The 13,441-nt window shown below is 40.4% G+C and overlaps 1 protein-coding gene across 1 annotated transcript in view; it reads left to right on the forward strand.

The window, feature by feature from the left end:
- Nucleotides 1-13,441, forward strand: part of zmp:0000001200 (dedicator of cytokinesis protein 9) — a 91,408-nt gene that overhangs the window by 25,765 nt on the left and 52,202 nt on the right. The window contains 4 exon segments of the mRNA XM_034186130.1: nt 2,588-2,762; nt 6,740-6,792; nt 8,978-9,052; nt 9,128-9,268. Of these exon segments, the coding sequence (XP_034042021.1) occupies nt 2,588-2,762; nt 6,740-6,792; nt 8,978-9,052; nt 9,128-9,268 (444 nt within the window).

Genomic DNA, 13,441 nt, shown 5'->3' on the forward strand with positions numbered 1-13,441 from the left:
CGCAGTTCTCTATCTCACTGGGCTACCTGCTCTACTGCTACTACTATTATTACTACTATTCTCCAATGAAGGGATCTTATTGTTAATATCATAGCAAAAACAAAATTATTCTTATATTTATAACAGGAGTACACTAACTTCTCTTTGTCAGAGTCAGTCCAACCACCACCACAGTCTGGAAGTCCACAAAAAAACAGTGTTTTTTCTTGCTTGAACATTTTATCCACACACTTTTGTTGCTCTTCCCGAGCTTTATAAGTGGGCTTTCTACTTGTGCCGTGCGAGTTCCTGCTCATAAAGGGTGTCACATTTTTGACACATGGTAGTGTGCAGAGCCATCTGAGACACAAATGTGTTTGGAAGGTCACACTTTAAATAAACTTGACTCATCTTGACTTGAGCTCAATAAACGGCAATTGCTCCATGTGTGTTTTTGCAGATGTTTAACTCGGCAGTTGTTACAGCACGTGGAGTGACATCACACTCGTCCTCAAGTTGCTTCTTCCCTGTGTCGAGACACCAACACGCTTAACCCTCAAGTGACTGAGCTGTTTTACCAAGTGAGGTCATTTATGACCCCATTGACTTTTATATTTGAATACGTCTATATAAATGATTGTTTTAGGGTTCTTCATATTTAGTACACCCCCTAATATAATTGTCCATCATCTAATGTGGTATGGTGTGGAAACTTTATTACCTTGTCTGTTATTTCTTTGCATCAAAAATGAAAACAATACATCATAACAAGCAAAGTTTCATTGAGTACAATATGTATTACAGCGTGGTAGGATAGTTATAGCATCACAATATTTCATAACAATTCTACGTATATCCGGGTGGTCTGACATCTCAGAGGTACGAACTTTGCTGTCTATGCTGATTCATCTCCATCAATGGAACTATTTTCATCCTCACTCTGGGCATCAAGAATCAGTCTTGATGCTTGTGCAGCTGTAAATCTTGCTATTCTAGGTCTGTTGGCCCTGCTTCCCTGCAAAACAGTAAAATATAATGATTACTGTTGGAAAATTACAATACTATCTGAAGCTATAAAGTTGAAATTCTCATAGATCTCCCTGGGGTCATACATGACTCTGCACAAGTTTGGATTATAGTTGTCACACAGATCGGCCGATCCTTGTAAAATTCTATGAGCACATGCAGGACAAATAGATTGACAAATTCATGGTAGGAAACCTTTTTCCCATTTGAACTGGAGGAATGGTGCACAAACATATATGCCTGGAGTCGTAAATGAGCCCACTCGGTCGCTTGAGGGTTAAACACACAAACTGTCCCATATTAGGATGCTGGGAATCCCAACACATTGAGCAGAAAGGGCGTCGGCAGACCTTTTATTTTGTGGTCACCCACTTGAAATTTCATAACAAGAATACAGAGGTGGTGTGGCTCCATGCAGCTGTGGTCTTTAGACAACTGAAGAATGGCTTCCTGCATATCAGAAGATTAAGTCTGTTTGTCGAGACTTCAGCTTTATTTTTGTCCCAAACAGCTCGTCCATGTTTGCCGTTAGTCTGCAGATACTCACTCCCACTGCTGCCTCAACACTTGTGGTAAACTAACCACAGTATAACAGTCTGCTGGCTGCTCACAGAAGTGAGGTGACCTCTCTCCACCCCAACCCCTCCCCTAGAGAATACCACTTGAATGGTCCATTGAAGCAGTACATCACTCCTGTTTGTTTGGAGGTCATTGTTTGTCAATCAAGCTCTTTACTTTTGGCTGTACGCAGCAGTTCCTTCTTTCTCTTTGTCCTGGCATAAATGCAAACACACTCCGTGTTTCCTCTGTGTGACGGTAAAAATCACATCTGGGGATTTGACTGCACAAGACTTCCCATAACTGTGATACAACTGTTTCAGTTTTCTATTTTTGAACAAAGGGATTATTTTTTTCACTTTCAGTTTAAAAAAACAAAATCCTGTCCTCACAAGTACTGTTTTAAGAAATATCTCTGTCGACGTCAAAATGCAGAACAGATTGTAAAGCACTGTCAAGAGCATCCCAAATTGACAGGTGGTGATATAACCCTAACCGAACAGTCATGTTGGCCAATCAGAAGAAAACATAATGCAGGAAGCAAATGGGTTTTGTATATCAGTAATAATGTGACACCAAAATAAAAAATCTGATTTGGTTGCAGCTTGCAAAGTAGCAACTTCAGTTTTCTATTCAGTTCAGTTTATTCATATAATGCCAAATCACAATATAAGTCACTCCAAGGCACTTCACAAGGGTATTGTTCAACCTTAAGAATAAAAATGTGTTAATACTGTAATATATAACGCTGTTCAACAGCAAAGACTATAAAATGATAAAAAAGTTGCTTGCTACACTGTTTATGTGTAGATCTACGTATTTGTACAAATGCACATTATTTTGCGGGCTGAAAAAGATGAGAATTAAATAATCTACTACCCAAAACATTTCTTTAACCCTGCTTTTTTTTACAGTTAAGTATTTATAAATATTCCGCAAATTTATCCTGATTTCTTTCACCCTTCTGAGTTTTAATTAATTTTTTTCATCCTCTTACCAACCTGCTTCTGTGTTGCTGCTACAGAACAACAAGGTTCGGAGGTTTGCTTTCGAGTTGAAGATGCAAGACAAGAGCACGTACCTCCTGGCTGCAGACAGCGAGGCAGAGATGGAAGAGTGGATCAGCACGCTCAACAAGATCTTACACAGCAGCTTTGAAGTCGCCATGCAGGAGAAGAGGAACGGAGAGGTTCATGATGGTGCGTTTCTCTGTCCTTCTTCTAATGTCTGTGCGTGATCATGACAAATGTTACAATTTGTCTTAATTCTTAAGTTTTCTATACAGTAATGCCCCCACACCCCCTTCCAGCCAACACTGCAATCAGTATTTGTCTGTTCATTATACAACCCCTGGCAAAAATTATGGAATCACCGGCCTCGGAGGATGTTCATTCAGTTGTTTAATTTTGTAGAAAAAAAGCAGATCACAGACATGACACAAAACTAAAGTCATTTCAAATGGCAACTTTCTGGCTTTAAGAAACACTATAAGAAATCAAGAAAAAAAGATTGTGGCAGTCAGTAACGGTTACTTTTTTAGACCAAGCAGAGGAAAAAAAATATGGAATCACTCAATTCTGAGGAAAAAGTATGGAATCACCCTGTAAATTTTCATCCCCAAAACTAACACCTGCATCATATCAGATCTGCTCGTTAGTCTGCATCTAAAAAGGAGTGAACACACCTTGGAGAGCTGTTGCACCAAGTGGACTGACATGAATCATGGCTCCAACACGAGAGATGTCAATTGAAACAAAGGAGAGGATTATCAAACTCTTAAAAGAGAGTAAATCATCACGCAATGTTGCAAAAGATGTTGGTTGTTCACAGTCAGCTGTGTCTAAACTCTGGACCAAATACAAACATGGGAAGGTTGTTAAAGGCAAACATACTGGTAGACCAAGGAAGACATCAAAACGTCAAGACAGAAAACTTAAAGCAATATGTCTCAAAAATTGAAAAATGTACAACAAAACAAATGAGGAACGAATGGGAGGAAACTGGAGTCAACGTCTGTGACCGAACTGTAAGAAACCGCCTAAAGGAAATGGGATTTACATACAGAAAAGCTAAACGAAAGCCATCATTAACACCTAAACAGAAAAAAACAAGGTTACAATGGGCTAAGGAAAAGCAATTGTGGACTGTGGATGACTGGATGAAAGTCATATTCAGTGATGAATGTCGAATCTGCATTGGGCAAGGTGATGATGCTGGAACTTTTGTTTGGTGCCTTTCCAATGAGATTTATAAAGATGACTGCCTGAAGAGAACATGTAAATTTCCACAGTCATTGATGATATGGGGCTGCATGTCAGGTAAAGGCACTGGGGAGATGGCTGTCATTACATCATCAATAAATGCACAAGTTTATGTTGATATTTTGGACAATTGAAAGGATGTTTGGGGATGATATCATTTTTCAAGATGATAATGTATCTTGCCATAGAGCAAAAACTGCAAAAACATTCCTTGCAAAAAGACACATAGGGTCAATGTCATGGCATAGGGTCAATGTCAATGAGCAGGTCTGATTTGATGCAGGTGTTAATTTGGGGGATGAAAATTTATAGGGTGATTCCATAATTTTTTCCTCAGAATTGAGTGATTCTATATTTTTTCCTCTGCTTGGTCTAAAAAAGTAACCGTTACTGACTGCCACAATCTTTTTTTCTTAATTTCTTATAGTGTTTTTTAAAGCCAGAAAGTTGCCATTTGAAATGACTTTAGTTTTGTGTCATGTCTGTGATCTGCTTTTTTTCTACAAAATTAAACAACTGAATGAACATCCTCCGAGGCCGGTGATTCCATAATTTTTGCCAGGGGTTGTAGATGCTAAAATAATGATGCTATTTTGTGTGCTAACCTTCAAGAAGAAGTGTACTTGTGTACATTTCTGTTTCTAACATTAAATGTCAAAAGTTGCATTAGAATGGTTGGGGGGGGGGGGGGGGGAATCATGATTCCTACCATAAGTCAAATTTTGTAAATGCCAAGTCTTTTAAAATTATTTATATTTGATTGTTTTTAAGTCATCTATCTATAAAGCAAGAAACGTGTGTGGGTGTGGCTTGCATATCGCTGACTGTCAGATTGACCTCAGCTTTTGGATATGGCTTGTGCCTGGCACAATGATGTGCATCCTTTTTTTATGACAATTTTTGGGATTCATTTTCAAAACCTTTATTTTGACATTAAACCTTTATTTTGACATTGTAACATTAGTATGTCCAAGTGGCATCTCTGTCCAGCAAAACCTCCGTTTGTTTGCAGATTTCACTCAGAATTTGTTTCCATGTTCCGTTTATTTTGTCATGTAAAACCGCTAACTTAAAAATAATAATAATAATTACATATATATTATGGCTTTATTTTGACACGAAACAGGCTCCTCTCAAAACGTGATCCTGTGGAGAAAACAACTTCCTTTCTTCTTCTGTGGTGTTTGATGACAGCTGGCATCCTTACTGTTGTGTTGCTGCCACCTTCTGAATCAGTCCGGTGTAGCAGTACTAAATCTTCTCGATGAGTCCAGTGTCTTTCAAGTATTTAAAAATCCAACACTTCCCCCTCTCACTTGACCTTATGGCTAAAATACTTCTTTCTGCCTTACAATTGATTTCTTTCAGTTTTTACTCTTTAATAGATAAACTACTCAAAAATGATGAGATATAGTTTGTAAAATAAAATATTTTGAGGAGAAAATGAAAGCACTGTGCTAAACACTGTACAGGTATATTTATTTGTTATTTACATTACTACTGGTGGCATTTGAAAGTGCTGCATTCTGGTAATGGCATTTCATAACATTTTATTTAGAATTCCGTTGGTCTGGTGGTGTTATTTGGCATTATTATGCGGTATTGTTCTGGTGATGATATTTTTTAAATTTATTTTTTTTAGGCCCTACTTTCTATAGGAATACAAACCTCCTATGTGCACTGCACTAATCATTCAGATTTAAGAAAAAAAATTAAATGTTGATGTTTGTTATGTTGTTAGGAAATCAGATGCTTGCTCTCAAATATGCAACTGACTGACCAAAAGTCAAAATTATGACTGTTTCTAAACTATATAAGATAATTTGCTGATGGTCTCCATGGTGAAAGCAGAATGTGATGAATTTCAATTCAATGACTGAATTTGAATTGATGATTTTCCATGTGCAAATGCACCTGCTTCCTCTACTCACACAGTACTTTGTAATTTTGACAATTAAAAGTGTAACCTTTCGTCTTGTAATTTGAATGTCAAAATAAATATTTAAAATTTTGAAATGATATTTCATGAATCTGACCTGCAAAGAAGAATTTTTCGATTTTAGTTTATATAGTGCCAAATCTCAACAAGTTCACACAAGTAAGGTCTTGTTAATTGGTAACCATTTTGACTTACTTTTTGATATTATTATTATTATTATTGTTATTATTACATATTCTTCTGCCCTGTCAGAAACAGGCTACCGTCACTCTGGGTCTCCAAAGCAGGTTGTTTATTTGGCACATATTTTACACCGGCTGCACTTACTTATGCAACTCCATATTACATGGAGAACAGTGGGAGTGGCCTTTAACTGGGAACCTTCTGCACTGGAAGCAAGAGCACTAACCAGCACCCCTGCCATAAATTTATAATGATAATAACCAAACTTGGAGATGAAGTTGTTCAACACCTCAGTTTGTGTGCTTTGGGAATACGGTACGTACTTACAGATGATTACATATCAAATATTGTTCTTTTGTGCTGCCACCCTGCATTGGGGGGCTCTGTTCTCCTTCTCCACCTCTGTGTGGAGTCTGTGGTGATGTGATCCTGGACCACCCAGGACCTTAATGTTCACCTCCTGTCTCATAAGAGGCTCAGCCGAGAAGGAAAGAGGCCAGATGCCTCAAACGCTCCACTAATCCTCCCAACTCCTCAGCGTTTATTAATCACACTCTGCATTGGAAACACAAACATTTTATTTCTTGTAGAGAGCTGCGATTTGAAATTGAAGTCTAGCTCCTCCTCAGTGCTGATTGATTCACACAAAGGTGACTTTACTTGACAATCTGTAAACACAGAGGATTTGAGGTAATGACAGCTTTGCTACTCAAGGGGAGGTTTTTTTGGGGGGGGGGGGGGGGTATGTTTACATCACTGGCCTGCATCCAATGGATTTTTTTTTCCTCCATAGATGATGAACTTGGAAAGTCAGATAGTTCCTCTGGCAGCATGGACAGCTTTCAGGTAGGTCCAGTTTTCTGAGCTGGATTCTCCTACGTTTGGATCATGGTCACGCTGAGCTACACATTAAATCGACATTCCACAGTTATGCTGTAAAGTTGTACTTTCTGCACAAACGTGTGACATAAGTTTAGAATGAATACGTGATGTTTCCTCAGTATATTGCCTGCCCTGATATTAAACCTATAATAATCTGTGTAATCCAGCCATCAGCACAGTAAACCAGAAATAATAATTACACATATTGAAACAGCACATTATAAGTTATGTCCCACTGATGTGTATATACATGTATATAGGACGTTACGACTACATGAACAATGGGCAATTTTCAAGTTGCACTGCCCAGACTTTCGGTTAGTGAACCTCTCGCTCGCGTGTTCGGGGTCATTAGAAACAATAGCTTGTTATGACGTATCGTGGCTAACCGATCGGTTGTTATGGGCCATTTACCATGTTTGTGAAGTGTTGTGTGTTCTCCAAAAAAGTGAAAATTAAAAAACGAAACACTTAGTCTGCGATTCTGAGCAAAAAACAGAAGAGTGACAGACTTCCTGCTGAAGAGCTTCTTTCAGAGACTGTTCATCAGTGTGATCCTGGTGTGAGGGGAGTGCCCAGAGAGAAACAGCAGCCGGGCGAATAGCAAACTTCTACTATGGGTGCTCGCCCGCCGGGTCAATAGTCACTCCCTGTTGTTGCCTCACGGAGCGGCTAACCGATCGAAGCTGGACGCCGGTTAAACGATGTCTCCGAAAGTCATCGTAAGTCCAGATTTATGGTTTCGTTTTGGCTTCGGTGTCCTTCGTTAGTGCCGTCTGACTGGAGCTTTACATTTGTTTCTAGGAAAGTTCAATGACCAAAATACCAACATTCTGGGCGCAATGAACATGTTTTCACTATTATTTGATTTCTTTGTGCGACTGACATCGTTATTCAAGCATTCAAAAGGCTGTTCCTACCTCCACACAACTCCAAACATCGACCAGAAAGTTTCTTAACAGTTCTTATTATTGAATGAAACCGCGTCTCCCTAACCGGATAGAGTTGTGACGTCATCACACATGCGCGTAGGCGCTGCTCTATTGCAACTTGAAAATCCCCCATTAATGAGACATGATACACACTTGATAGCTACACTATAGGTGCCTTTTTGGAAGCAGATGAGCTGTTTGGATTTTAGGATTTATGCGCAAACTGTATTTGTGTATTAACTGGGATAATGGTAGTTTTCTTGTAATTACAATTACTTATGAACACACAGTAGACACTTGAAACTTGCACCCTCTATGGAGTGGATGAGCCAATGGGATTTAAGAGTTGTTTAGTGACTATGTTTACATATGAATTAGATTAGTAATTGTAATACAGCTGATTCTTACACCAAAGGTGACCTGGTTTCATTCTAGGATTGCTTGTGTATTAATTGGTGTGATGTTTCTTGTGACTACAATTACTCATAAATGATGCACGGTAGGCTGTTAATACGTACACCACAGGTAACCTTTTTGGAGTGGATGAGGTGATGGCTTTTTAAAGTTAATTGTTGAAGATATCGTGTTCACAACAAAATCACATAACTCATTGACAAAACACAGTACACAATTGATACCTACATCAATGATATACTGTGTGCAACAGATAAGCTGGTTACATTTTTAGGTTGCTTGTTACGTGTATTTATAAATCAGAGGATGAATTTCTTTTCTATCAGCCATAATTTCACAATGCTTTATGACAGGGTTATGTCTATGATGTCACAAATAGAATGCCATATTACAGACATGTCAGGTGCTGTTTTGCAAATGCTAGATTTTTAAAATCAAAATATGATGCCTAAAATTTGGTGCATCCTTGGGAATTGAAATGCCTCTTGTTTTCAACAGTTTAAAATGAAATCCTGACTGATGTAACAGCTTACTGATATGAATATTTAGTGTTTTTGAGTGCAGCTCTTCATATTCTGTTGTGTTCCTGAGTGTCAGGTAGGAAATGAGTTTGGAAACTGTTGGTAAGAGTTAGTAGGAAACACTTGGATAGGTTACCTGTAAAAAAAAAAAAGACGCTTTATTTCCAGATGGGTGCGTTTGACCGAAATTGTGCTAATGATAAAACCAACTGTCAGATAGTTTTTATAACATTGGAGCCAGCTTGTGGTTCGTGTTCCAAAAATGCCTCATTCCCCCCTCAGAGCACGCGAGACATTGAATCCAGGATGAGGAACGAAACCAGAATGAAGCTGTTCACTCTGGATCCTGACACTCAGGTAATTAACCACACAGCAGACTAACATTAACTCGTTCTAACACAGTAATCACCCTTATTAATTTGCTCCCTGCAGAAACTAGATTTCTCTGGAATAGAACCAGACGTGAAGCAGTTTGAGGAGAAGTTTGGCAAGCGCATTCTCGTGAGCTGCAATGACCTCTCCTTTAATCTGCAAAGCTGTGTGGCGGAAAACGAGGAAGGACCGACAACCAATGTAAGACGAGATATTTACCACCCACCACGGAATAAATAAATAACCGCAAATATCATTAACCTGATATCCGCCTGAATAAAGATGGATGGGGTTTGTTTGTGACAGCATCCTCTCATTATTATTTTAGCCGTGGTGGGATGTTTGTTGGCATAGCAACCGGACTACAGACTTAGTGATGGCTAACAGTCTATATAATGGAGGATGGCGGTCTGCAGTTTGTCCCAGGAGAAGCTGCCTGTTATAGACTGAGTGTTCACCTCACTCCCACCATCTCCACTGATGTGGAATATATTGGAATATACTCTGATAGTGTGTTAAATATTGCATATGTCTTAATATAGTGTGGTGTCCAGGCTGGAAACACTCTTGATAGGCCAAATATTTAAAAGGCTTAACCAAATAAGATACTATGTACCTGTCCAGCTTCTCGCCAGTATACGGTCAAACTGCACCAACCTGAGAAGTTGTGCAGTACACACTACCAACTCTGTTGCTATGTAGCTTTATTACTTAAAGCTACAGTGTGTTGGATTTAAAGGCATTTACTAGCAGAAATGGAATATAGGTGAACCATTGTATCTACATAACCATTTGTTTATTATGCCTGGTTCACACGGCAAGATAATTATGACCCAATCTTCTCCTTCCAACAATCTTAAGGAAGTCCAACTATGGTGATAGCTCTGAAGATGATCTTATCAGATGTTCCTGCTGTGTGTGGTGCATTAAGAGCACTCTAGTCTGCACGGAAGGATGTCGTGACCACTCAGACCTCAAATCGTAAATATTTAACATGTTGGATTGTCTTGGCCTGGTATCCCAGCGTGTGGGGTGTGCCCCCGTGCACAAATGAGCACGCAGCCTGTTGAATATGACATGTAGCCAATCAGAAAGCAAGGTGACGGAATCACGTGGGAGAATCCAAAATCGTTTACTCTGAAGTCATGTTTGATCTCGAGAGGTTTTGCGAGATTTCCCGTCTGACCTGGGAATGTCCGTGAGCGAAATCTGTTCGTGTGCAGTTTATTGTCTTTAATGTGGCTGCACATCACACACTGTACCACCAAAACTTTTATCTCTATGATTTTTTTATCGCCATGTGTGGGGTCTCTCAGGTATTGAAAACCTCCCAACAGTGTGAGCCAGGCATTAGTGTACAGTGTGATTACCTGCAATAATGAACTGATGTTTTCATGAATTTAGAATGAGCCTCTTGTATCTACATAGGAGCGGCCCCCTCATGGCATCTACCATGTTGCACCGCCATGTTGATAGAGGAGACCAACAGTGGCATACTTACTCTGTCGCTCGCATTTTGACGTGCGGCTGGAAGACTAAACAATAAAGGACAGGAATTAGTAGCTGCTCCCCTATGCACTGTTTACCGCTTGCTGGTGCAGGCTAACAAGTTTGAAAACCCTCCTTTTTGTAAGATGGAGGCTTATATGTGTTGCTTATCACAAGAGAAGGCAAGGGAGCATGAATCCCCATCCTCAAAAAAAAAAAATGTCATGAGTGGTGATGGTGAAATGCAGTTTGCAACGTCACCACTAGATGCCACTAAATTCTACACAGTGTAGCTTTAAAGCTAGAAATGCATGGATCCTGATATTGTTCAGAATTACTGGCTCGGGTATTAGAAATTGAATAAATCTGATCCTAGTATGTTTTCCTTTAGAGAAATACAACATATGTTGATGTTATGATAGATGGCTCGGTGAAGAAAGTGCATTTAGACCAAATGTACGAGGTCTATTAGAAAAGTATCCGACCTTATTATTTTATTCAAAAACCATATGGATTTGAATCACGTATGATTGCGTCAGACAAACTTGAACCCTTGTGCGCATGCGTGAGTTTTTCCACGCCTGTCGGTTGCATCATTTGCCTGTGAGCAGGCTTTGAGTGAGGAGTGGTCCACCCCCTCGGCGGATTTTCATTGTCAGGAAATGGCGGAATGATTTGGGCTTTTTTTTCCATCAGAATTTTTTCAGAAACTGTTAGAGACTGGCAGCTGGAAACCATTAGAAAAATTTATCTGGCTTTCGGTGAAAATGTTACGGGCTTGGTAGAGAATGAGTGTTACTGTCGCTTTAAGGACGGCCCCCAGCAGCTGTGGGGCACGCCGCGCTCCGAAGCCGCCATCGACAGGCTGAACGACCATTTCATTTCTAAACGGATGGCTGTCTGGATCCGTGACCATCGTGTGCCATTTCTCTGGTTATCACAAGAGCTGGACATCAACCATTTTCCGGCAGATTTCACTTTTAACAAGAGATTTTGTCATGGAAAGCCGAGCGGAGGCTTCGCGCGTCACGATGGATTCGCTACTGGAGCGAGACAAAGGAAAACCTCTGTTTTGGTCTCACAGGACGGCTTTGAGATGGCGTTCAGACAGCTGTCGGTGGTTTTTCCATCGAGTGATTATCCGAGAAATTGTGGATGTGCCTGGACATGCCAGAACATGTCCCGTGAGGCTTCATCATGGCGTTGCTGTGCGCCATGCGGCACCGCCACGACGCGCGATGCCTCCGCTCCTCTTTCCATGACAAAAACTCCTGTAACAGTGGAATGTGCCGTTCATTTCCAAACTGGACGCTGTGTTTTATCCAGGACGTCGTCTGGCTAGCACAGGAATTGTGAAAAGACGTGGACATCAGCACTTTTTTGGCACATTGAGACAGACGTGCAGAGGAATTCTGCGCGTCGCGACGGTGCCGCATGGCACAAAGCAACGCCATGATGAAGCCTCACGGGACATGTTCTGGCATGTCCAGGCACATCCACAATTTCTCAGATAATCACTCGATGGAAAAACCACTGACAGCTGTCTGAACGGCATCTCAAAGCCATCCTGTGAGACCAAAACGGAGGTGGTTTTGTCTCGCTCCAGTAGCGAATCCATCGTGACGCGCGAAGCCTCCACTCGGCTTTCCATGACAAAATATCTTGTTAAAAGTGAAATCTGCCGGAAAATGGTTGATGTCCAGCTCTTGTGATAACCAGAGAAAGTGCACACGACGGTCACGGATCGAGACAGCCATCCGTTTAGAAATGAAATGGTCGTTCAGCCTGTCGAAGGCGGCTTCGCAGCGCGGCGCGCCGAGCGTCCTTAAAGTCGTCCATAAAGCTGTAGTAACAGTCCTTATTCTCTGTGAAGCCCGTAAAATTTTCACCGAAAGCCAGATAAATTTTTCAAATGGTTTCCAGCTGCCAGTCTCTAATAGTTTCTGAAAAAATTCTGATGGAAAAAAAGCCCAAATCATTCCGCCATTTCCTGACAATGAAAATCCGCCGAGGGGGTGGACCACTCCTCACTCAAAGCCTGCTCACAGGCTAATGACGCAACCGACAGGCGTGGAAAAACTCATGCGTGCGCACAAGGGTTCAAGCTTGTCTGACGCAATCACACGTGATTCAAATCCATATGGTTTTTGAAAAAAATAATAAGGTCGGATACTTTTCTAATAGACCTCGTATTTGAAGGGTTCAGATGCAAAATCCAGTGAGTCCATTTTTTATTAATTGAGAAAAATGAGTAAAATTTGTGTCTTCTAAATGAGAAAGTCAGTTGTAATGCCATATTTGTCTTCAGCAGTAGATGGCACTAGCAGCTTTGGTATGTTCGTGACTCGCGTGGGACCCTTAGTGCCTGCCGAGTTGGGTCCAGATGGATGGTTGGGGTCTAGTTTGGTTCAGCTTTTGAATTGTTTAAAAAAAAAAAACGTTTTTCATCTAAGTAAATGTTGAAGGGAACAATTTCAATTCAACTTCAATTTTCAATTTATTTTCATTTATATAGCACCAAATCACCACAGAGTTGCCTCAAGGCGCGTCACACAAGTAATGTCTAACCTTACTAACCCCAGAGCAGCAGTGGTAAGGAAAAACTCCCACTGAGGAAGAAACCTCAAGCAGACCAGACTCAAAGGGGTGACCCTCTGCTTGGGCCATGCTACAGCCATAAATTACAGAACAATTCACAAAACAAATATACAGGAAATGGTGTTGGTGCACAGGACAGGAGGATCTCTAGCACAAATACCACACCCATCTCTGGATGGAGCTGCAGCTTAAACAAAGAGGGAAAAAAAAGAATCATGCATCAGAAAGACAAGAAATACAGTATAATTTGTCAGCATTAAACAACAACAACAAAAAACAGGATACTAA

The sequence above is a fragment of the Thalassophryne amazonica genome, chromosome 14, assembly GCF_902500255.1.
Source record: "Thalassophryne amazonica chromosome 14, fThaAma1.1, whole genome shotgun sequence".
NCBI lineage: Eukaryota > Metazoa > Chordata > Actinopteri > Batrachoidiformes > Batrachoididae > Thalassophryne > Thalassophryne amazonica.